Here is a 25,330-nt window from a genome sequence, read left to right as displayed (position 1 = left end):
ACTTCGGCAACAACCACTGGAGTGAAGTTGGTCAGTAGCCAACAGAGGAAAGCTGTGGTTGGACTAGGCAGCTCCTGTGTGAATGTGTATTAGGGTGTGTCTGAAATCCAGCCGCTCTACGCAATATTTCAATCGCCTCGACAAATAAAGGCTTTGAATTATGTTTTACACTAACTTGGTTAGTGTCATTCTTGGTTAGAACACACTATATTGACAGTCATTGTTAAATGTAGCTCAATGCCCCATGCTGAAAGAAAAAATGCATCATGCTCCGTAGATGCAGCTCTAAACAGAGCGAGTCAGAAAACAGGATAAGATATGGCTTTTCATTCATTCATTTACGGGCATAAATCATTCCCTTTGAAGAACAGCCCAGTCTGTTTGCTAGAAACATAAAAAAAAAAAAAAAAAAAATCCAATATGGAGAGCAGCTGGTCAGTTGGGACGAACATGACATGCTGTTTGTTGGGAAGAAAAGGAGAAACAATCAGATAAAAGAGTGAAAACAGATGAGTGTCAGATTCAATAAGCAAAATATCTCTACACAAGATTGCACACACTTTTTTTTATATGAAACACAAAATGTAGCCCTATGTATTATTTACCAAGAGAAAATCCCTTGGATATCTATAGATACATAAAGTGCTGTTTTTTCAGCATCAACATACCACAGCTCTGACGGGATACAGTGGGCCAAAAGTACAACTTAATCACACGAGATATGCTAAATTCACCAAGTAGACAACCATCTCGCTTACATCAGCCAAATGCCAAAATAACCCAGTTACAACATTTGAACAGAAAACGCATAACTGAAAACAATTGCCTTAAATCAAGAAATTGAATCAAGTCCCAGAGACTGTGGCCAAGGCAAAAAAAAAACATCATTGCACACAGACCAGGCACCAAGTGTATTTTCTTCACAGAAGAACCGAAGAGATCTGCTGCCCTCTTGTGTCATAAAGTAGGATAACTGCAAGAACTGGTGCTTTGCATCCGTAAGATTCAAGATTCAAGATTCAAAGTGTTTATTGTCATATGCACAGTAAAGAAACACGTTTCCCTGTACAATGAAATTCTTACTTTGCTGTCCACTCAAAAACACCAGCATAAAGTAAGAAAGAGATGCTTTTGTAAAAAAAAAAGTATAAATATACATAAGAAAAATATAAATATTACAAAGAAACTAAAATAACATATATGCATAAAATAAGTGTAAAAATAAGAACTGTACAAGAGAACCCAACTACAATAATATGCTATTTCAAACATTGATATGTCTACCTTACAGTACAACAAAGTTCCATTAAGGGAAAGTTTAAGACAGGGGTGTCAAACATACAGCTCGTGGGCCAGAAATGGCCCACCGGAGGGCCTGATCTGGCCCACAGGATGAATTTGTGAATCTGTGATATGCTATATTTTTCAGTTCCAGATACCTGTGACTAAATGTTTTGTGCTGTTGTAGATCCACTGTGGTCTGTAAGTTGTTATATGCACACGTGTAAATGGTAAACTTAGGCATAATAATGTTGAAATTGCACTTACGGTATTTTTCTCAAGGGATTTCCAGTTGTTCATCCTATGTTTTATTAAAAAAAATGCTTCATATAATGATGCTTCATTATATGCAAAAGACAGGGAAATATTTGCCGATCTTGTTGTTTATAGGTTATTATGCTATCGTTTTACTGGTAAAGTGACCCTGAACTAAAATGGGTTTGACACCCTTGGCTTAAGAGCTGATTTGCCCAAATATCATGTAATTTATATTAAGACAATTATAACATGGATTCCAGGATTAAGATCAGGAAACTGGGCATTTTATTCTGAAAAATGTCTTTTAAACTTATTTTCCCTTATACAATGGCTAATGCAAATGTTTTACTCATTTAAAAAACATGATCAATTTGACTGCATCTGCATGTTTATATGTGTGAAATGTTTAATGTTTAAAACATTTCATTGTCATTTTTCATTGTGTAATTACTTACAATATTACTGCAATAAACATTATTATTATTCCATGGTGACAAATTTGAGAATAGAATCAAAAAAGAGTGCACCACAGTCCCTTGTAATGCTATATTCAAACGTGGGGAATATGCACTACACTCCTAATTTGAGAAGTTGTGCACCAAGTAACAAAAGGTTAACACATAAGTTATGCAGTAAGCCTGCAATCTAACACCAGACTCCTTATCAAAATATGACAGCTGGCTGAGTGAGGAGGAACCTCCCCATCCTACATGTTAATGATAATTAATAACAGACTCACAGTATGTGCAATCAGGCTGTGCAGAGTGATCTGCCAGCCCATCCATCTCATATTATAAGTTTCCAACGAACATTTAAAATCTAATAAAAGAAGAAAAAACACTTTGTCAGTTCATGATAAACCTGCTGTATCTTACAAAGTATATTAACTGATGACACACAGCATGCACGCAACGTGACTTGCTCGATAATTAAAATAAGGAATTTAAAAGAGAATATATGAGATTTTCAACTATGTTCTATACTGTGGGACATGAATGATGTCTTGTCAAGATCCATTAGTTTATTCTTGTATTTGATTGGCTTAACTAACGAGCGACTGCAAAGCTCTCAAAGTTCAAAGACGAACAGCAAATAACGCTCTCACAAAAAAATTTAACATTTTTCACTATTGTCAGCAGCATTTAGTGTCAGTTGAACACGCTGTTGCTATAGCAACCATGGGGCTGTACTTACATTTTGAGTGACATTCATACATTGAGCATTTTGTCAGTTCAGTCAGTATGTCTGTGCAAACATTGCATCATGCACTGTTATTCCAACCTGTCCTTGTTGGAGCATTACCTCCAAGTACTCTTTTTATTACAGGCTGTTTATATTAACAGTATATATTCATTTTGTCAGTGGTTAGAAGCAGATTAATGTGTCTGAGTGGCTTTTATGTCCACTATTATAAGGCTCTTATTGTACGTATGTAAGGTGGACACTCTACATTGACCGTAGGTGTGAGAGTGGATGGTTGTTTGTCTCTATGCGGCCCTGTGATGGACTGGAGACCTGTCAGCTGGGATTGGCACCAGCACCCCCATGACCCTCATGTGGAGGATAAAGTGGTGAAAGACGGATGATGTTTTCAGTTGAGACATCAGGCCATTTAATCTTTACTGGAAGCAGTGATCCAAAGTAAAAGTATGCATTGAAGTACAAATTATACTTCTCACATTGTGGAATCTGATGCTCTTTACACCAAAACACTGAAGCTAACAAAATAATAAATTGGCTTTATGTTGTACCAGGTGGGTTCATTTTTGAGAGGATGTAAGAGGCCACATTTTTAAGGGGCATTGATTCTAGCTAAACTTATCAATTTATTATATGTGGATAAATGGACAGTTTATACTAAATATACAATAATTTAATTAAGTGGATATATGCGTGTCAAGATGTCTACATCTTACCTTGAAAACTAAAACTGTTCTGTTAGGGCATTTGAGTGAAGATATTCTAAAAGTATTTCACACATAACATAATAATAATAACTCAATGTGACTAACAGGGAGACTTATTCTCTTTTATTTAATGCTGCAACATTAGCGGGTTGCTTACTTACATATAAAAGAAATAATAATATAAATTTAAAGGAATGCAAATAAAGTGCTTTTACTATAAGATGGCTCACATTCTGCGAATAATGTGCACTAAAGTAGCATCAATGCAGGCTTTTCGCCCCCCATAATAAAATTATTGTTTTTACATAAATTACATATTACATATTTTTTGACTTGGAGGTACAGTGAACCTTTACTTAAATGTATGCTTATGAAATTCTGTCTAAGCATGATCAGTCAACACCCAATTAATGAAAAGTAACAATTAACAGTAATAATTTGTTGGTTCTAAAAGTTAAAAACTTAAATGTATTTTATACAAAAGCATAGATCAAATCAAAAACACTTTTAGAATTGCAGATACACCAATTAAAAGGTGAATTAGCAGGATTCTTTTTTTTTTTTTTTAAATCTTTCTAAAAGGCAAATGCACCATTACATGTATATGACAAAAATGAATACTACTACTGTTGCCATTAACAGTTCAAGTTGACACGTGGTGTTACATTAGTCTTGTTATTTTTACACAGATAAAGGATCTGAGTACTTCTTTTTGTTTTGGGATTAAAGCTATAGGGTGGGTTTGGAAAGGCTATCAATAGCAGGGTAGAATTAATGAAATCAATTCATTGTACCATTTCCTACTGGTCTTTTCATCAAAGCTGCACTCTTAATCACTGGAAGTTGTTCTCTGTAATAGATCTTGAAATTATGGCTACACTTGCTCTGCTGTTTTTCTATTACTCTCTCAGTGTACGCCACTGTGTTTGTTGTTGTGAAGGCTCTGGTCACGTGAAGTAAGATCATGGGCAGGAACACACGCTGGTAAGTGACCAACATTTACACCAGTCAGTCATTCCATTCACAATGAACTGATTGGTCATGGTTATTATTGTGGGAAGGCTACAGACAACAGCTTTTTTTTTTTCTTTTCCCCCCAAACAATGTTATCAATCGATAGCTATCAGGACATGAAGAGGGTTTCTTTAAGTCTTTAAGCAATAAAAAACTGAAATATTACTTACAGCCATTGACATTTGGTAGTGAAACTAGTATTTATTCAAATACAAATTTGAGGTAGGATACTTCTACTTTAGTTGAGAGAAGTATTTGGCATGAGCAAATTGACAGTTCAATTGCCATTGGATAAAGGTTTATTACAATACTTAAAAACGAAATATTAAAACATTTAACGGTCTGGGCTATGTGTCTGTATTTATTGTGATGAAAGTCAGCTAATTAAAGATTGATTTTCAATATTTCAATATTTCAATATAACAGTTGAATAAGGTTTCAATTTGTTATTGACCAGAAAGCAATCAGGTAAAGTTTTACAGTTTAGAGGTAAAACTTTCTAAGTGAATTACACTTAAAAGCATATTTGCACAATGTATAAACATGATATTGATTAATACTGAACAGAAGGGGCCACACGGTGGTGTAGTGGTTAGCACTCTCGCCTTGCAGCGAGAAGACCCGGGTTCGAGCCCCGGTTGGAACAAGGGCCTTTCTGCATGGAGTTTGCATGTTCTCCCCGTGTGTGCGTGGGTTCTCTCCGGGTACTCCGGCTTCCTCCCACAGTCCAAAAACATGCAATGTGGGGATAGGTAAATTGGACACTCCAAATTGACCATAGGAGTGAGTGTGAGAGTGAATGGTTGTTTGTCTCTATCTGTGTGTGGCCCTGCGATGGACTGGCGAACTGTCCAGGGTGTACCCCGCCTATCGCCCGATGTAGCTGAGATTGGCACAGCACCCCCCGCGACCCTCTGGCAGAGGATAAAGCGGTAGATGATGACTGACTGACTGACTGAACAGAAGAAAAATATATTGTTGTAGCTACTTAATTATTAATAACCCCAAGTAGTACCTATTACTAACCGTCTGTGGGATCAGTGGTTGAGAGGGTCATCTTTCAATAGGAAGGTTGTGGGTTGAATCCCCGGACCTCAAGTCTTCAACCGGCCATTAGAAAAGGGCATCTATTGAATCCCCGGACCTCAAGTCTTCAACCGGCCATTAGAAAAGGGCATCTATTGGCAAAATTACAAAAAAAAACATATTCTTAAACTTAATATATCATCAGTTTGATGTTGAGAGAGACTGCTGCAAACAGGTTGGAGCATGACTTAAAATACAAAACAAACCACAAAGAAACACCCACAAGCAGTTTCAGGAGTGAGTACTACTGTGCAAAAAACAAGGTTAGTTAAGGAGTTTGATGGGATAAATAATAAGTCAATAATAATAAATGCGTTTTGCCCTGGCGCACCACTGCTCTGCCACTGTAAACACACAAATGCTCCCTCAGTCAGGTCTGACAGAATTGGTTGACAGATGTTACATCATTTCTGTTAACAAATACTAAACAGACACAGATTTATATCAAAATACATAAATAAATAAATCACCAAAATCTACCACTGCAGCCTTAAGGCAGACTTAGGTTTTATTGAGTGAGTCTTGCAACTAAAATCTGTTTTCCATTGTGTCCTTGTTGCTAAGTTAAATAATCAGTGAGACCAAGTCTGCGATGTACTGTTGACAATGTGTAAATACCTCATACAACCACATAAAACACTGAACTATCCCTATGAGCTCTAGGGACGTCTTCAAACTTCGCTTTTTTTTGAGCTGTTGGATGGTTTATTATTATTACTAGTATTATTATTATTATTATTATGGTATAAAGTGGACTGTGGTGGAAAGTGAGTGAGCTCCATCATGTGGCTCAGGGTTGTAATGCAAATATAAATGTTAAGGAAATGCCTGGGGGGAAGAAATCCAGATATTTATTTGATGACCGCCCCAATAATAATAATAAAAAAAGAATAACAATCTCCAGCGAACAGTCGGTGGGTGCTCCTGACCTAAGCTCCAGCTATGGCTGCTTTTACCATGCCGTGCGTGCAGCTGAAGGCTGGAGAGGACTGCGGGAGGAGGGGGAGTGAGAACCACAAGTGACCGCTAGCTTCATGTCACACGAAGACACAAGCAGAGAGACGTTACTCCACTGAGAGCAAGAGCGGAAATCTTCCTGGGAGAAGAAGAAGGAGAGGGAGGGACAGAGGGAGAGTGAGTGAGGGGGGCTGCAGGAAGGGACTGCTGGACTTTATCTGCTCGCATTTCCACGCAACAGAATATTTCTATTGTGTTTACCTATTTTTAAAGGGCTTGGGAATAGTACCATCTGTGGCAAGGTTAGCTGTAGCCACCGCCATCTCCTCTCAGTCGGAGCGTCCGTCGTGTCTTCCACACCATGGGGAACGCTGCCACCGCCAAGAAGGGCAACGAGCTAGAGAGCGGTGAGTCCGGGCCGTTGTTTGCGTGTTTGTTTGTGTTTTAATTGACACTTAGCGAGCCTCCGTGATGTAGCTAGTTACCCTGTTATAACTCTTAACACTGTCCTATCTGGCAGCTACAGGCAGTACAGCGGGGGAGGGCCCTCCGGCATCCCCCCGCAATTTTCCCACCACCTACAGGAAAAACAACCATTCCAAAAATGACTCTCCCCCCCCGTATGTGTGTGTGTGTGTGTGTGTGTGTGAATTTGCACTAATGTAATATTATCTAGTCTTAGCTAAGGTGGGTAGCAGCAAGGGGACATGGTGGAGGTTGTGGTATTCTGGGTTGCAAGGGGGTGGGGAAGGAGAGAACTGAGTCGACAGTGTTAACAACCTATGAACGCATATCACAGAGCTGCGAATGCAATGCTTATCGTATATTGATCGTTCCACGCGTTTAATAATAGCTTGATTGCATGACAGCTGGTGCACGAGACGGATCAAGCTTGGCGACCAGCTAGCCTGCTAACTTTAGCTATGAGGGGGGATTAGCCCTAAGAAGGCCCCTGTCATTTCATCGCCTCTTGATGGTGGTGGTGGTGGTGCTGGTGTACAGGCCTGTACACACACACAAACACAGAGACAGTTAACATGTAGTCACCTTCCTCAATATGTATTGGACAATGGCTGATAATCTTCAGGGTGGCACATAGAGGTCGACAGATGTGGTTTTTTCTATGACCTATGCCAATATTTAGAAATCATGGCAGTGGATGGCCTGTATATGAAGTCAATTTAGACATGTTTGACATTACAGGTGAGTAGTTATCGTTAATTACCACGATACAATGACAGATAAAGGTTAGATTTCTGCTTCTTTGTGGACAAAACACACTTGTTGAACAGATACACATTTCTCAAATAAGAGGGAAAACATTTGCTCTCAAAGTGTGTTAGCAAAGTGCATACATTCATTTATACTGAGTCTTTGTTACATTGATATATTGTTATTAAAGTTTATTTGACATGTTTTTATTTTTGTACAGTTTATTATTGTTAAAGAATGCGTAAAGGTCCAGGGTTGTAACAAGCAGTGGACTCTTTGCTTACCTCTCCCTTTTGCATAACAGAAAAGATGTTTGTTTACAGCGCAAGGTCCACTTCAAAATACAAAAGACTGTGGCTGAATTGTTGTACTATGGTGGCGTTCATAAAGCAAGGCCCCTGCCTAAATCACAAATAAAAGTCTTGTTCCAAGGCTATAGAGAGCAAATTATAGAAACATCACTAGTATATTCAATTTCTGCCAATAAATCCCTCCTATATGTTATAAAGTGCACCTTTAATTCAAATAAACAGAAGGCTGGTCTCCATTCAAATCACTCACAAAAAAGTGCAAAGAAAGATCAAAAAGTGTTTGATCAAAGGTGATTTTGCTGCTTCTCATCTGTTATTGTAGTACTATTTTCTTCTAACGCTAAGTTGAGAAATGTTCTAATTTCCTCATCAGTCCACTCCACACATGCCTCATCACATCTTTCTTCTGCTTTTCCATCGTGGTGAAAAGTGGATGCTGGGCGTTTCAGTCTCTTGATTTTTAAATGTCATCCTTTATTTGCTGAATCTGTTTACACTGCACTTATTTTCAGTTACCCGTGACCTGCTAACAACACCTACGTTTGTTTCATATATTTTAAATCATGTAGGTACTAAATGTTAAGTACACGAACCAGCTAATCAAAACAATAGTTGTCAAATAAACGTTTGGATGAAAAATAGTTTTAGTGCCCTACTGTAGCAGTATTTGTCATGTTTCTGAGAACAGAATTAGCACTTGCCAAGACAACATCTGGTAGATACTTGTCAAAAATGGTGAAAATTGTAGGCAGTTGACTGACTTCAGCATAGCATCACCTTATCAACTCTTCTGTGCCCAACATGGCTCAGAGGGTTTGTTTAGTTGCAGCCTATTCTCTGCACTGCTTGCTGTACCAGACAGAAACTTTGCAACTATCTTAATTCTCCAACAATAAACCACAAACCCATGAGTAATTGTTATAAATAGCCAATATATCTGACATGAAGGCATTGTGGGACTGTTTCTGCCTCAGGCCTCACTGCTACATTTTAGTCTCAGCAACATAAACAAAGCTTTCCCTCTGTACAGCATCCTGACCAAATATGGTGAAGAAATGACAAATGCCCTCTTTCCATTCATAAAACTAGGAACTACTGCTGTGTGTGCGCACACACTCGCACAGATACACTTGAATTGTGTCGGATGTGTTTATTTAGAGCCCCAATTCTAATCCTGCTGTGGTAAAAGTCCACCAAGGCTCACTTCTCACACTCGGCTTGTCATTGACGGGAGCAGCTTGTCATCAGACCTTCGTCAGAGGATAAGGGGTATTACAAGCTTTGAAAGGTTTGACGTAATTTGGCCTATTGGCCCATGTTACTTTGCACTCATTTACTTTGATGTCTGCAGCTGGTCATCACTGTGTGTCACATGCAGTAATATCAAACATCCTGGGTTGTCTGTATAGAAGCTGTAGGTTCGTGGAGGAAGTTTTGAAAGGTTACTTCCATTTGCTGTCTTACTACAGTAGTTAGTCACTTATTCCTGAGAATTGCCCACTACCTTCAAGCACTTTACACCTTTAGAAACCCGTGGAGAACCATCTGTGTTCAGTTACACACTTAGTGTGTTTTAATTAATGTCACTTTATGGTACCGTGCGAATGTTCCTCTGGAATTTATTGACCTGTTGAGAGAGACCTGGCAGACATGGTGAACAGTGTCAAACATAGACATTCAGCAGACAAAGGTGATCAGATCAGTGACAGTTCTTATTACTGCCAAGTATTTCTTTTCGAATGCCAGTATGATCCACAGATCCTGGGCTGTGGCTAACTGTTAAACCTGTTTAAGCTGACACCGTGCCCTGAGCTGCAGATTTGTTTGAAGGGTAGCTGCTCTGATTAAGACGACCTGGTTACCTACAACCCTGTTTATACTCTAGACTCCCCGTGTTTACTTTATATAGCTGTCATTAGCTGCCATTAGCTGGATCTCGTGAAGCGGCTCCACGATAGTCACACTTGGTCACATGGAGATTTAACAGTTGCCATCATGGCAGCTATTTTGCGCTCAATGTCTGTAATGTAACAGAGGAGAGTGACATAGCCAATCATGTTATTCTTGTTTGGATTTTGGCATTGTTATCAGCAAAGGTTGCCCCACTGTCTGTGTGTGCGCTTGCTTATTTACCCCCCCAAGGTACAAAATGTTTGAGAGCAGTTTATGTGCACCAAAACAACACTTTTTTCTTCTTCTCTGTAATCAACCGAAGAGAGAGTTATGTTGTAACACGGCAACTAATCTTTGGCTTGTAAAATTAGATTTATTTGATTAATCAGATTATGAGAGTAGTAGCAGTTGATTAATTAGTTTGTTGATCTGCACAACCTCTGTTATGTAATTCACCATTTAAGTTATGTTGAAGCTAAAACGAGGATTGCATTTGACCATACAATATTTATTTATTTATTTAGTTAGTTAGTTGGTGTAGTCTTTTAGTTTAACAAGGCCAATCAGGAAGAATATATTGAAAAGCCACCAGGGATTTTTAGATTATTACGAGTGACGTCACAACTGTTCGTTACCTTAACCTGGACATAAACATGATTGATTAATTGAATAGAGTACTTGGGTTTGAAGTGGTTCATAAACATCATCTTATTTATCATAATATGATTAATCAATATGGATGATGGTGTGTGTTGTAGCACTAGATCAACGTGGATCATATTCGATCTCTTATTTTAGTCAGTCAACCAGATGATCTTAAATGACTTATCTGTGATATTCTCAACGCTAATAATTAATAAATACAACATATTTTTCAACAATTGTTTCTCCCCTATTTGTTGTTATCTTTTTAATCTAACCTAATATGCACGACTGAATTTCTACTACATGGCATTTGGGTACACCTGTTCTTCTAACACCGCGGTAGACAGTCAGTCTGTGTTCAAATTCCCCAGTTGAATGTCAACTCTGTTTTCATTCTTGTCGCTTTGTTTCACCACATACTGCTTGTTGATGGTTGATGTGTTGTGTTATACTTGTTGTTATGTACATGAACTCTATATTTCTCTCTTCTCTTCTTGTATCATCCCATCCATGTGGGTGATTGTTCCTGCACAACTTTGGTGATCAATAGAGACTTTTGGTATGCTCATCCCTCCAAAAGATGACCAGAATGGCAGAGCGACATTGGTCTCATTGTGAAGACATGCTAGATGTGCTTGCGTTTGTTGTGTGCTTTGATAATAAGTCAGTGTTTTTGTTATCCACATTCTCTCAATCTGGATATCTGCTGTCTGCTGTGTTTCCCATACATTGGTTTGTCTCTGCTTACCATTCTTATGCTGTGTTTTAATAGTTATCCTCCAAACCGTGTTAAGTGATGCACAAGACGCTCAGAGAAACCTACCCTGTAATAATTGTGGCTCTTCTTTCCTTTTGAATTAGGCTACTAAATGACTAAATATACTGAGTTTCTTGGCATGCATCACTAGACTGCCTGTCTTGGACCTTGTTGTCTTGTGGTTGTGTTTTGTCTTACCTGTAAAAGCAATGTATGTGATATTTAAAAGATCCAGTTGAATTTATATCCAGATGAGAGTTGACGTTGCCCCCTTTCTTCTGCATTGATTAACAATTTCCATTAGCACATATATTCCTTTCTCCTTGTAGAATAATAGCATTTGGTTGTTTTACAAGCTCCATCTAAAACCTGAATGTGTCTCTCTACTAATATAAAAAAAAAAAAACATGTTGTTCCAGAAGACCTGTGGGCTAACTGTACCTTATTGCACACTCTCTTGTTTTTTTAGTTAAAGAGTTTCTAGCTAAAGCCAAAGAAGATTTCTTACGGAAATGGGAATGTCCACCACAGGTGAGAATGATGGGAATGTTAACTTCACTTCTCCCAGTATCTTTATTTACATAGTAGCTTAACACCTTGTTTTCCTACAGAGCACAACGTGCCTAGATGACTTTGACAGATTAAAGACCTTGGGTACTGGCTCATTTGGGAGAGTCATGTTGGTGAAACACAAAGGAACAGAGCAATACTTTGCCATGAAAATACTGGACAAGCAAAAGGTAGGTAAAAAACACATTGGTGCCAAAATATTTCTTGCAAACTTAAATGACATTGTATCCTGTTCTGTGTCATTACAAGGATACTAGGACACAAGTCAAATAAAAATACATAAAAATGTCTTCATTCCTCTCAGAGTCTGCGACCTCTCCTGCTAACGTGAGATATTCCTGACAAGCTTATCATTATCTCTTTTTTATGCCAGGTGGTAAAACTCAAGCAAATAGAACACACACTAAACGAGAAGAGGATATTACAGGCTGTGAGCTTCCCCTTTCTTGTCAAACTTGAGTACGCGTTTAAGGTACGTTTTTCGTCGCTTAATCTGTAAACTAATGTAGTACTTAAAATGTCAGTAATGTGTTAGCAGCAACTGTCTTTATATATGTTTTTTTTTAGGACAACTCTAATTTGTACATGGTGATGGAGTACGTTCCAGGGGGAGAGATGTTTTCACACCTAAGACGAATTGGAAGATTCAGGTGAGCATGAACTCGTTACATATTATGTCGTGTCTTAGGCTACATCCAAACTAATACAACTAATACATTGTCTAAAACAACCTTTACATTGCATCACACCTGAAAAACTCACATCACATGTGCACATACTGTATGTCCCAGTGTAAATAGGAACTGTGTATTTGTATTAAGTTGTGTGGCAGAAAAGATGACAAAGCAGAGATGAAAGTAAAAAGTCACAAGTAATAGCTGGGGTTTCATTTCATTCTTAGAAGATAGGACTGATATTAAGCTTTAACAGCGCTCGTAGATAAGTCACAGAAACTCTAGAGTAGTGTTGATGGCAGGCATAACCAATCTAAACTCAACTAAAACAAGAGACGTTTGGATGAAGCTTCATTTTCTTTTTTGTAACTTCAATTTTCTGCTGTTTTGATCAGTCTTTTTTTTGATGAACACTCCTCTCTCTCTCTCCCTCTCTCTCTCTCTCTCTCTCTCCTTCCTTTCCAGTGAACCACATGCACGATTTTATGCCGCTCAAATAGTTCTGACATTTGAGTACCTCCATTCACTAGATCTCATATACAGAGATCTGAAACCTGAGAACCTGCTTATCGATCATCACGGCTACATTCAGGTGAGCTACAACATAACAAATTAACACGTAACATGTATAATGTTTCCCCCCCACCACTTGTCCATGTTTATATATGTGCATCTGACTCTTAGGTGACAGACTTCGGATTTGCCAAGAGGGTAAAAGGCAGGACCTGGACGTTGTGTGGGACACCGGAGTACCTGGCACCAGAAATCATCCTCAGCAAAGTATATACATATACATATATATATATATATATATATATATAAAATAGTTTTTTATTACTTTTTTAACAGCAAAACTGATAAAACTGTATTGTTGTTGCTTTTCAATTGCAGCAGCTCTTTCTGCCAGAATTTATTTTTATTTATTTATGTGCAATAATATAGAAAATGTCTTTGATTGAGGCAAAGTTGGTTTTACACAAAGGTAAATTACAACAAATATTAATCTCACAGTCTGAGTAACCAAAGGTGTAGGCAGTAGTGGGTGTTATCATTTGCAGACTTGTGTTGAATTTTATACAATACACTGTAATAATGAGTTATTTTTGAATATGTTGAATTAAGAATGTGTCTCAATGACAAGCCTCTTATACCTTTTCCTCTCTTGACTGCTGTAGGGCTATAACAAAGCTGTGGACTGGTGGGCCCTCGGAGTCCTCATCTATGAAATGGCAGCTGGCTACCCTCCGTTCTTCGCGGATCAACCTATTCAGATATATGAAAAGATTGTGTCTGGAAAAGTAAGCGGTTTGTTTTTAGACACCCTATATTTTTATTTAAACATGCTTTCTACCTGTTTTCAGTCGTGCATATCCAAACTACTTGCATTTCTAAGGATCGGGGGCAAATCTTAAGAGCTCATCCTTCTTATTTCTAGGTCCGGTTCCCCTCCCACTTCAGCTCCGACTTGAAGGACTTGTTGAGAAACCTGCTGCAAGTGGATCTGACCAAACGCTATGGCAACCTGAAGAATGGAGTCAATGACATTAAGGGCCACAAATGGTTTGCCACAACAGACTGGATCGCTATCTATGAGAGAAAGGCAAGTCCCAGAATGCATTTTGTAGTGACGCTAAACTCTCTTGCCCCCTGTAAAAACAAAATTAATTAGATATTGATTTGCTCAATTTTATAATTCCCTGCTATGATGCTGCATTATTTTCCCTAAAAGATGTTCATCAAAACAAATTGTGGTTCCGGGTTCCTGCTAAATGGAGCACAGTTTGTTATGCCTGGTCAGTGGTCATTGCACAACTGACTAGTCTTATTTTTGTCCACTTGGAAATCACCCAGCTCTCCCGCTGGCTTTTGGATATCAGTGTCACATCCCATTTTACAGGGAGGACAATAGTCATTTAGCTCAGGCTTGATCCGCATTGATCCGTTTATTTTGTTCAACCCTGTTTACTGTACAATCAACAAAACTCAACTGTACAATTGATTTTATTAATATAAAACTGCTTGTCAAAGTCATTCTTACACCCAACCCTACATGCTGTTATTTTTTACAGGATGCATATATTTTATTAATTTACTTTGTTCTTCCCTGTATTGATGTACTGGTATTTTACAGTACATTCTAGTTGCACTACACAGCTTTCACTGTGTTTCTTTTAAATACACATTATCCTCATTATACTGTTTCTTAATCAATTAAAACAGACAGACAAAAGACTGAAAGTCACCGCACCTGTGACTACAACATATATTTTACAAAAGTTTTAACAAACGTTACCGTTTACAAAATGACTTGTCATTAGAGATGGACTGCAAAGTGTACGTTGTCTTCTGTCCATGTCTACAGGCAGGATGACAACAGTCAAAAGAAGGGAATTATAAACTCCCTGCAAAACGAAGGGGAAAGACTTGAACATGTGCAACGATTGTCAACATAGTCAAACTGACATTGGGAAAGTGTGATGGAGAGTTTTTCACACAGATCGTCTGACACCCACTTCATTTATCGCTCAGTGATTCCTTTAGCTGTCTTCATTCAGTGTATTTTAACTCAACTGACACTGCTGCATATGTAGTAGCTCTCTTCTTTTGTGCACGTCTTTTCATTTTTTCGATGTACAGTATTTTGACAGTGCTGAGACATTCAAAGCACTTTGAATGTCAAGTCCCCCCCCCCCCTTTTTTTTTCCAGAGAAACAGTTTTCATTGACTGCCAGTGTAGACATAAATATGAATTGTGTGTTTTAAAATACAGAATGTATTCCTCTTACTGTTGCAGGTGGAAGCCCCATTCATACCAAAGTGCAGAGGCCCAGGCGACACCAGTAACTTCGATGACTATGAGGAGGAGGAAATCCGCGTTTCTGTTACAGAAAAATGCGCAAAAGAGTTTGCAGAGTTTTAGGACATGGGGGACATGGATAAATCAGGGAAAATAAGGGGATCTTTGCACTCTTCTAAAGACTTGGGATGGAGCAGAGACCACGGTTTTTTTCAGCTCTACTACATTGACCTTTCATTCCACAGGGCTGAATGAGGTCGACATGATCCTTGGGTGCCGATAACCTCTCACTGTCACTTACACCTGCGTATTAAAGCAGACACACACCACTTTTTTCTTTATTTTTTTGTACCTACCAACTGTTTTTTTGTTTTGTTTTTTACTTTGAAGCAGTTAGTCATGGATGTTGTTATCCCCTTTTAAAATGTGATATTTTTTCACTTTATGAGGAAAACTAAGACAATGGCCAATAATAGTCCACACAGTCTACTACTACTACTACATTGTAGCCGACTTGTCTGTGGCAGTTTGACTCACAGTTGTGTGGGTTGAAGGAGGTTCCTTGTAGTAGTGTATGTTTGATGGTCTGTTACAAGTCCACATCACATTGGCTACTGTAAAGTGCTGGCCAGCTTTCAGAAGTAGTGTTCGTCCTATGTTTTGTAAGACATTTGAACATGTTGGGTGTTTAAAGCATGACCAAATAGAAATTATTGGGTGACACAAGAAGAGAGGTCCTTTCCTTTCTTTGCTTTTTGCCTTAGACCCCCTCCCTCCCACTAAAGCACCCATCCACTCTCTGTCTTGTTGGTATTCTGACCCAGACACAGCAAGAAAATGACAAAACTTGTTACAGTAGTGAAATGCAAATCCATTCTTTTGTTTGATCCTTTGGGGTCTGTTTGTTACATGTAAAGTTTGTCATTTGGTATCTTACGCTTATTTTTGTCACTGTGTCTAACAGTTTTGTCATATTGTCCCTAGATTTCAGGTCTGCTTATAAAGGCCTGTTGTTACGAGTCTGTGGAACAATGTGATCTCAGTAAATCAAAAAGAATGAAGTGAAATCCTTTGAGGGGTTTTTATTGAGTGTAACATAAAGTTGAAAAGATATGTGTGAGTAGTGTTGCGGCTTTTTGCCTCAACATTGTTAGTGATTCCTTACAAAAAAGTACAGAGTTTATAATGTATTAAATCAAGGATGTTTTAAAAATCTTTTAAGAAACAGGAATGCAAAACTGTAATAATTTGCCATATTTTCCCTGTTACCACGCCCAAGCAGATTGTTGATTCATTCTTGTCAAAGAATGTAGATTTGCAAATTATAGGTATGCTTATTCGAAAACTTGATTTCAAGGTACAGTTTTCCTCACAATACACTGTCTAAAATAAAGACTGCTCCTTTGTATCACATGTAACCCTGTTATTGTTAAGCTCATTACATTATTCGTATATGCATTGTTTCATATATGTTCTTATTTATACACATTAGAGATGCTAATAAATTTTATTTTTAAAAGTGTTGAAGTTGTCCATCTTGCCTTGCATCGTGACATTGATCAAGGTTTTATTCAGGACTGAATCACACAGCCTGACTTTTCCCATGTAGTAATCTTTCTAGACAAGATTATGATTATTATTATTATTGTTGTTATGAACTGCAAGAACCATCTTGGTAAAGCAGTGAAGTATTTTCAAGCAGACACAAGCTAGACCAGTTGCCTATATTTGCTCTGCGTGAGATAAAATATTTGTGGATGTTTTGTGACACGCTGCCCTACTGACTCCCGCCACTAGAGGTCAGGGGTGCGCAGCTTTCCATTTAAAAAAAAACAAACATTTACCGTACATAGCCTCACATCTGAATAGTTCATTGAAGTTTTTCATAGGTTCACTGGAAGAAAAGAATGATAATAAAGAAACGTCTTAGATTTTTAAGTTGAAATTTAAACTATAGGAAGTATATTCATGGAGATTGTGGGTGATGCAAAGTTATATAATATCCTAATAGGAGGTGAACCTACATGGCTCTTTTCCTCTATCTGATAAAATAGGGACAGTCAAATAAACTCTAATGATACAAACATTTACCGAAAAACACTGCATATGTGTGTCTGCACTGTATTATTGAGCCTTTAGTGTTGCCGTAGCTCCTCTGTGAGAGGGGAGAGACACGTGGGGCGCGGTTACCGTCCTTGTTCGTTCATTTGAAGTTTGCGTCAACATGGCGGGCCTGGAGCTGCTGTCTGACCAGGGTTACCGCTTAGATGGACGAAAAGCCACCGAGCTGCGTAAAGTTCAGGCTCGTATGGGAGTCTTCGCTCAGGCGGACGGTTCGGCATATTTGGAGCAGGGAAACACGAAGGCTCTGGCTGTAGTGTACGGTCCACATGAAGTAAGTATCCTGGCCGGTGGAGGAGTCTGTTAGCCAGCTATACCGCAAACTATCACGCAAATGAAGAACGCAGCTAATGTCCGTTCAGCCAAAACAAATAAACACGTGTTATTGTGTTTGTTGAAACTGATATAAGTCAATGTTTAAAGTGGTTAAACCATACATTTTTGAAGAATTTATACAGGGAAGTCAGTTGTATTTTCATACAACATAGCCATAACATATTCATTAATTTAAAAGGTGCCACATATATTTTCCTCCCCACACATTGATCATGTACATGTCAAGCAATTTTACTGTAGAAATATAGCGATAAATATGAAATAATGCTAATGCTCTTGAGGTTGACTGGGAGCAAATTTTTGCAGTTATTTAATGCCCAAAAGGTATACATGTCATGTGTATATTGATTCTAATAATTCTATCTTAGTGATATTATATTCGAGCAAGAAATCAAAGCTCCACTAAGGCTAGTCAGTTTCCCTACTCTCAAGTGGTGCTTTGAATTGGGATCACAACCAAAACTGACTAATGGCATCAAGGGCTGCAACGATTATTTGATTATTACTAATTTAATTGTCAACTATTTTGATAATCGGTTTGAGTGTTTTTTCAATAATTGTTTTGATTTTTCAGCTTCTTAAATGTAAATATTTTCTGGTTTCTTTGATCCATATAACAAATAAATCATTACATCTGAATGAGTTTGACTTGTGGACAAAACAAGACATTCAAGAACATCATAATTTTCAGGTTGGATAAATCTGATCAACATTTTATGGACCAAACAATTACTTGAATAATCAAGAAAAAAAATCAAAAGAGTCATGATCGCTTCTTTCGGCCATAACCTATTAGTCAAAGTCATAACCTACTTGGTGAATGTATTGAAGATGTGCTATGACATGTTTGTTTTTGTCTTCCCAGATGCGAGGTTCACGGAGTCGGACACTTCATGATCGAGCTGTTATCAACTGTCAGTACAGCATGGCCACATTCAGCACAGCTGAGAGGAAAAGGAGACCCCACGGGGACCGTAAGTCCACCGAGATGAGCCTCCACCTTAAGCAGACGTTTGAAGCTGCTGTGATGACCCAGCTCTACCCGCGGTCTCAGATAGACATCTATGTCAAGGTTGGTAATTTAACTGTTAAATTGTATTTGGGTTTTTTTGTGATTTGATTCAGTTTAAATAATTTATTTCTGCACTGAAAATTGTGTTAACAGTTAACATTTTGTCCAAATAGATTCTGCAGTCAGATGGCGGTAACTACAGCGTGTGTGTGAATGCTGCCACTTTGGCGGTGATTGACGCCGGCATCCCCATGCGGGACTATGTGTGTGCCTGCACTGTTGGTTTCGTGGACGAGACGCCACTTGCTGACCTTTGCTATGCAGAGGAAAGTGGAGGTGTGAGCTCTTTGGCTTTAGCACTGCTTCCCCGAGGTGGACAGATAGCACTGCTGCAGATGGACGCCAGACTGCATCAGGATCATCTAGAGACTCTGATTGAAGCTGCTATGACAGCCTGTAAAGGCGTGAGCAAGGTGCTGGATCAGGTGGTACGACAACATCTTGAAGAAGTGTCAATGCTCACAGGAGAATGACACGGGGGGGGGGGGGGGCATTTGGACTTTAGAGGGAGACAGTAATGTTTATTCTATTAATTCATAACATTTGCAATGGCCTTTTGTGTATAATGTGGTGAGTGACAATAAATATGTGAACTCTACATCCTGTCTTGGCTGCTTATTTGTGACTGAGTGTATTTAAACATTAAAGTATATGTCAAAGTGTTCTCAGATCTTAATCTGATCAGCAACCATCATACAAATACCAGGCTTTAACTGACTTGTCTTTATTGTGTGGCTGTTTTTATCTGCAGAATGGTGAACAGCACTAAATTGAGCATTTTAATGCACACAGACACCTGGGCAGATGATTTAGTATTTAAATTAGTAATTGGCTGTTCTGCAACCATTCATTTTATTTGGTTCCATTTTCTTTAAAAGCAATATTTTGAACGGAACCGGAAGTCAGTCCGCCACATTAATGTTCTCGCCGGAACAAGGAAATTAATAGCATTTAGCACAGCGGCTCCTGTGTGTGTAGTGAATGAGCCTCACCTCGGGAGGTGGATGTAACCGACTGTACCCTGAAAGGAGGTACGTGTAAATGCATATATTACAAAGTTATGAAAATTCGACGACATGTATGAATACCTGTCTGTGTTTTGATTAGAACAGAGGTTTCTAGTATTTTACCATGTTGCGAAGTCAGCCTGCTAGCTAACAGAAGGCTAACCACAAAGCTGTCAATAGCTGCTGCAGCAGAAAATACACAACAATTTTTTTCTGGATAATAGATCGTTTTATAAAAACCCATGGCGGCCAGCTTTGACCGTTATCCGTTATAAATGCTCTGTTAAATCTGAAATCATGAAAGAATTGTGTGTGTGCTGCCTTCAGGGTCCAGTGTGTCCAGGCTTCAGGACTATATTACAGCAGACAACAACAACATGGGACTGTTGTCTGACCCAAATAGAAGACAGGCGTTGATAGGCCTGCTCACCCGCCTGAATGCCCCCATCTGGTGAGTTTCTATTAAAGAGCACATGATATCATGGGTTTTGATGTATTGGGAAATCAGTCAAACGACCTCAATGAGATGTAAAGTGACATTAAAGAGACAGCGAGGCCAGGCATCTCAGATATATATCTCTCTCTTACACACACACAAATGTCTGGTGTGAGACCGATGTGTACATACCCCAATACACTTTTCTATAGCAATATACTAGCATCTTGCCAGTGTCTCTTCATGCATTGATTCCTCCCATGAGGACCATGTGTGCAAACCTCCACTAAAGCCATTTAGTTTCCCACTTCACCACAACAGTCTGAGCACCTCTCCCTCAGGCCATCACCTACATCCTCAGAAAATTTAACCAATATCCATCATTTACTTTTTGACATGTCTTTTCCTGGGATGTGCTGTATAATTAAACATAAATAACCCCAACAAAAAACCAAAATGAAAACCCAGCTTTACATTTCTTTTACAATACTTACTTACAGCTGTGTAAATACCTTATATGTTTACCTGTCACTTCTTTGCCTCCATGTCAGTATCGTCTGTTACATGGCGGGCGTGGCCTGGTTCATGGGTTTATCTTTCGAGCCATTTACCCTGCGGACGTACATGTCAGAGAATGCCATGGGGTCTACAATGGTGGAGGAGCGGTTTCCTGCAGGAGAGAGGGCGCTGGCCACTGGCAGAGAGTTTTCTGCTCATAAGAAGAAAACAGGGTAAGTGACATGCACCTTTAATTAAACACACCAGAAAGCCTGAACATAATCTGATTTGCAGGATTATTAAAAACTAAATGTGTTAATTTTGTGATGCTATGTCTCACCAGAGTCTGACTGGATCTTGTGTTAAAGATCTATTCAAAGACCTTTAAACCTCTGTGACCCTTTATGTGCTGTAGTGTGACCAGTTGTTTCTCTGCAGTGGGATGCCAGTGGATTGGTTGGTGAAGACCATGCAGGCCAGAGGTCTTGAGGTGTTTACACAGCGCTTCTCTCGTACTCTGCCCTTTCCTGATGAAAATAAAGAGAGATATGTGAGTTTGCGATGTAAGATTGTTACATTTGTTTGTATTATTTGTGCTTCTCTTTTCTGCCTTTGACAACTGATTATCTTCATCTCACACTTTCTACTCAGATGGTTAAAGGCACAAATGTGTATGGGATCCTTCGTGCCCCAAGAGCTCCAAGGACTGAAGCCCTTGTGTTGACTGCTCCCTGCAGCCCTGGTGACGAAAACAACCAGGCTGTGGGACTGCTGCTTGGTTTGGCACAGTACTTTAGGAGTGAGTAAAGCTCAGTCTGAGTACTCTTCAACTTCCTTCACCTACATACAATCACAAATCAAGATACATACACTATATACTGGATAATTTGTGCATTATCCTCTCACACAGTTCTTTTGTAGGTTTATATAGTTGGAAGGCCTCAACAAAACTGAATGGGATTTAAATGTTGATCTTTTCTCAATAGATCAGATTTACTTGGCCAAGGACATCATCTTCCTCATAAATGAGCATGATCTGATTGGTATGCAGGCCTGGCTGGAGGGCTACCACCACACCAACACGACAGGTCAGTTCCTGCTTTCACCTGCGTCCAAACTGTATCAACACACAGTGTGTTTGTCTTTGCTTTAATTATCTATTCACCAATTTCAGAGATGATTCAAAACAGAAACAGTGACTTCCTCAACTGAGATTTCGTTCTCCACACGTTCATCTAGGTATGGACTGGTCTCCGCTTCAGGGCCGTGGTGGTTCAATTCAGGCAGCTCTGTCCTTGGAGCTCAGCAGTAATGTTGTCACCAGTTTGGATCTGGTCCTGGAAGGCCTCAATGGCCAGTTACCCAACCTGGACTTAGCCAACCTCTTCTATGCCTTCTGCCAGAAGATAGGAGTTCTTTGCACCATACAGGGCAAGGTAGGATCTTGTCAGTGCTCGGCACAGTCCCTATTTTTTGGGAGTGGTGTAGGATGAGCCCATTTAGGATTGCCATTCTTCTTTTTCTACAGCTGCAGAGGAATGATTGGGACAGTGTATCTGGCTACAGTCATGCAGTCCAGACCATGATGCTTATGGTGATGAAGCAGGCCAGTGGGCGGCCTTGGGGGGATCATGGCCTGTTCCTGCGCTACCACATTGAAGCTGCCACCATCAAGGGCATCAACAGCTTCCGCCAGGACAAGACGGACGCCACAACCATTGGCCGGTCAGAGCAAAGCTTCATTTCCTCTTGAACGTTTAATCTCTCCTTGTGCTTTAGCTGGAATTACACATTTTACAAGCTGATAACATGTGTTTTTGTCATCCTTTAGGCTTCTGGAAGGAATGTATCGTAAACTGAATAACCTCTTGGAACGCCTGCACCAGTCCTACTTCTTCTACCTAATGCCCTCACTCTCTCATTTTGTCTCCATTGGCTACTACATGCCTGCCTTTGGCCTGCTCGCTGTCATCCTGCTGCTTCGTGTATCCTTTCATGATCATTTTACTTAGTTTAATAAAGTCCGATTATTACAGATTATTGCTAATATGGTTTTTATATAATCCCTTGACAATGCTACAGGCCTTAGACTTGTGGGTCCAACTTGTGACTCCACCACCTAGAACAGAAGACGGAGACACCGACATTGACCAGGTTAGAGACACACATCCCAAACATCTTGGCAGATATTGAAATAATCACCATTCTGGAGTTGACAAATCATCACTTGAATAAACTCTGCTTCCTTTCAGCAGTCCAGTCCGGGATTGCTGTCTGTGTTGACTCCTCTGGTGATCAGCCACCTGACTGGAGTGGCTCTGTATATGCTGCCAATTCGTTTTCAGGAGATGGCTGTTGAACATTTCCCCGTGTCTGAGACTGAGGCTGTGGTCTTGACGGCCATTGCCATTTACACAGCGGGCCTGGCTTTGCCTCATAACACAAACAGGTGAAACCTGCTACAGCCTGTTCCTTTGTTCTTTTAATGCAGTTTTAATATTCTCTTCCTGGCTTTACAAATCACTTAATATGTTAAGATATTTGAGCTTATTGTGCACATTGTGATCAAATGTGAAATGTCACACAATCAGATTTCAAATCAAAATGTAAATAGACAATGCAGTTGGTCTATTACAAAGGGTTCTATCTGCTATATAAATTTAAAGGAAGTTTGATTTTTTCAAAGCTTGATTTATTTTTTATTTTCCTGAAAATCTAATCACAATGTCAGAAAGTCTGCTATTAGATATTTTCCTCAAAATGTCCAGCCCGAATGTGAACAGCTCCTAAAAATGTTCCACACCTATACATGTAACATTTGTGTGACCTCATTGTTGATATAATTTAAATCCGAGTATAATCTAAACCCTCTCAGATTATTACTTCACATCTTCATATACATTTACAAATTATATTTTCTCCCGTGTCCAATCAGCCCGATCATTTCTGAACATCACGTCAAAAAGTCAGAATACGTCTGACCCTTATTTGAGCAGCAGAAATTACCAAATAAAACTTAAAAAAGGCACCTTATTGCAGAAGTGTGAGCAGGTATTTGTGGCGTTTCTGTTACAGACTCCTCACAGGTGAAGGGACAGAGCAGGGCTGGAGAGTGCTGAAGCTGGTGGCAGTGCTTTACCTGGCTGTGCTGCTGGGTTGCACCGCCCTCATTAACTTCTCCCTGGGCTTCATCCTGGCTCTCACCCTGGTGCCTGTGGCCGCCTTCGTCACACCCCACGTCCCAAAGTAAGAGACTGATATTTTGTTAAATGTGGCCCAGAACTGCCTCGTGTAAGTCCTAATAAAATAAAATAATACTCAACAATTCTCTTCCACTTACCTTTAGGGTTTTGTCAGCCTTCATCTTGGTCATTCTCAGTCCAGCCTGCACCCTCCTCTTTTCAGTTTTTTTCTTCCATGAGCTAAAGGAAATGCCTGTCAACTTCCAGGACGGGTGGTTGCTCTACCTGTCAGTCATCTCACAGGGCATCCTGGACCACTACCTGTATGGCTCTCTGGTTTACCCACTGATCGCCGTGCTGGTCTATCCTTGCTGGCTGCTTTTCTGGAACATCCTCTTCTGGAAGTGAATGCCAGTCCTGAACAATATTGCAGGCTGACAGGAATTAAAAAAAAAATAAATAAATAAATAAACTTTGGGGTGTTCTCAGGTTTGTCTGCAGTGGAGGAAGTATGAAGAAGATAACAAAACTGTCATTGACTTGATAAAACTGCAGTGACTCATGTTTTTTTTTTCAAGATAGTGTTTTGGACTTTAAGTATTTGCTGAAAATACTTGCTAAAACACTTGAGATCATCTTAAAACATGCCATTTGGATCAAGCATAAGGGACTTTTCTTTTTTTTTTTAATATCACAAAATGATGTGGAGGTGATGATCTTATATTTAAGTTTCAGTTTGGTGGCCTTCTCTGAAAGAACAATCAGAATGTGGTTAATTTATTTTCTTTGCACTGAAACTACACTGCCTTTTATTTAGCAGAACTGTAATGACTGAAGTAGTTTCAACAGCAACAACAACATGGTTTACTCTCACAGTAAACAGAAGAAACTAATACGGTCGTTCACTACATCTAATATATTTTGTACTTGCTTTGAAACTGTCTTTTTTTTTTATTTATAAATGCCAAAATAAAAGCCTGAAAAAGATTGGATCCTGTGTTTGGAGCATAATACTTGCCCATTAATACTTAACCTTTTTTTTTTTTACCTTTGCTTATGTGTTAGTTGCAAATTTCTTAATCAAAAGTTGGTTCACCAAAGAATATAACGCAATATATGCTGCATTAACACAACTTGTGATTTGAAACTACTACAGTGTAAACTGTGTTTCCTTCGATGGTGAACTTGGAAACAAAATAGCAGCTCTGTGGAGGCTGCACTGTGAATAATAAATCTTGTCAACTGCGTGCTGTGGCTAGAGGCCAGCGGAGTGGATCTCCACAGTGATTAAGACCATCTGGGTAACAGGAATGTCA

At 39.2% G+C, this 25,330-nt stretch overlaps 3 protein-coding genes across 6 annotated transcripts; all 3 read left to right on the top strand.

The window, feature by feature from the left end:
- The first annotated feature begins 6,497 nt into the window (after positions 1-6,497).
- On the top strand, positions 6,498-16,884 carry prkacbb (protein kinase, cAMP-dependent, catalytic, beta b). 3 transcript variants are annotated; one of them, XM_058633460.1, is made up of 11 exons: positions 6,498-6,680; positions 6,777-6,910; positions 11,791-11,852; positions 11,933-12,061; positions 12,265-12,363; positions 12,459-12,541; positions 13,031-13,157; positions 13,250-13,345; positions 13,741-13,863; positions 14,001-14,165; positions 15,360-16,884. In XM_058633460.1, exons 2-11 carry the CDS (start codon positions 6,865-6,867, stop codon positions 15,483-15,485), a joined length of 1,056 nt encoding a protein of 351 aa, XP_058489443.1. In that variant the 5' UTR covers positions 6,498-6,680; positions 6,777-6,864; the 3' UTR covers positions 15,486-16,884. The 3 variants fall into 3 exon arrangements, with proteins under 3 accessions (XP_058489443.1, XP_058489434.1, XP_058489450.1); XM_058633451.1 differs by having other exon boundaries at positions 6,498-6,910; XM_058633467.1 differs by lacking the exons at positions 6,498-6,680; positions 6,777-6,910 and adding an exon at positions 6,955-11,123.
- Positions 16,885-17,546: 662 nt separating this feature from the next.
- On the top strand, positions 17,547-19,489 carry exosc4 (exosome component 4). Its single transcript, XM_058637972.1, has 3 exons — positions 17,547-17,757; positions 18,685-18,891; positions 19,005-19,489. Exons 1-3 carry the CDS (start codon positions 17,587-17,589, stop codon positions 19,362-19,364), a joined length of 738 nt encoding a protein of 245 aa, XP_058493955.1. The 5' UTR covers positions 17,547-17,586; the 3' UTR covers positions 19,365-19,489.
- A 326-nt stretch (positions 19,490-19,815) lies between these two features.
- Positions 19,816-25,006, top strand: gpaa1 (glycosylphosphatidylinositol anchor attachment 1). 2 transcript variants are annotated; one of them, XM_058633744.1, is made up of 13 exons: positions 19,816-19,922; positions 20,226-20,349; positions 20,886-21,065; positions 21,271-21,382; positions 21,484-21,631; positions 21,819-21,920; positions 22,072-22,268; positions 22,361-22,557; positions 22,664-22,817; positions 22,915-22,986; positions 23,088-23,281; positions 23,908-24,078; positions 24,179-25,006. In XM_058633744.1, the coding sequence occupies exons 2-13, from the start codon at positions 20,276-20,278 to the stop codon at positions 24,420-24,422; spliced, it is 1,845 nt and encodes a 614-aa protein (XP_058489727.1). In that variant the 5' UTR covers positions 19,816-19,922; positions 20,226-20,275; the 3' UTR covers positions 24,423-25,006. The 2 variants fall into 2 exon arrangements, with proteins under 2 accessions (XP_058489727.1, XP_058489718.1); XM_058633735.1 differs by having other exon boundaries at positions 23,085-23,281.
- Positions 25,007-25,330: the final 324 nt, after the last annotated feature.

The sequence above is a fragment of the Solea solea genome, chromosome 1 (assembly GCF_958295425.1).
Source record: "Solea solea chromosome 1, fSolSol10.1, whole genome shotgun sequence".
NCBI classification, from domain to species: Eukaryota; Metazoa; Chordata; class Actinopteri; order Pleuronectiformes; family Soleidae; genus Solea; species Solea solea.
This window is presented reverse-complemented; position numbering and strand designations above follow the sequence as displayed.

Excerpts from the sequence above, each read along its gene's own strand:
- exosc4 (XM_058637972.1), top strand. The coding sequence starts at position 17,587 with ATGGCGGGCCTGGAGCTGCTGTCTGACCAGGGTTACCGCTTAGATGGA. Across the intron at positions 17,758-18,684 it reads TAGTGTACGGTCCACATGAA|ATGCGAGGTTCACGGAGTCG; the intron begins GTAAGTATCCTG and ends TTGTCTTCCCAG. Across the intron at positions 18,892-19,004 it reads AGATAGACATCTATGTCAAG|ATTCTGCAGTCAGATGGCGG; the intron begins GTTGGTAATTTA and ends TTGTCCAAATAG.
- gpaa1 (XM_058633735.1), top strand. The coding sequence starts at position 20,276 with ATGGGACTGTTGTCTGACCCAAATAGAAGACAGGCGTTGATAGGCCTG. Across the intron at positions 21,383-21,483 it reads ATGAAAATAAAGAGAGATAT|ATGGTTAAAGGCACAAATGT; the intron begins GTGAGTTTGCGA and ends CTTTCTACTCAG. Across the intron at positions 22,987-23,084 it reads GAGACACCGACATTGACCAG|CAGTCCAGTCCGGGATTGCT; the intron begins GTTAGAGACACA and ends GCTTCCTTTCAG.
- prkacbb (XM_058633460.1), top strand. The coding sequence starts at position 6,865 with ATGGGGAACGCTGCCACCGCCAAGAAGGGCAACGAGCTAGAGAGCG. Across the intron at positions 11,853-11,932 it reads AATGGGAATGTCCACCACAG|AGCACAACGTGCCTAGATGA; the intron begins GTGAGAATGATG and ends GTTTTCCTACAG. Across the intron at positions 12,062-12,264 it reads AAATACTGGACAAGCAAAAG|GTGGTAAAACTCAAGCAAAT; the intron begins GTAGGTAAAAAA and ends TTTTTATGCCAG.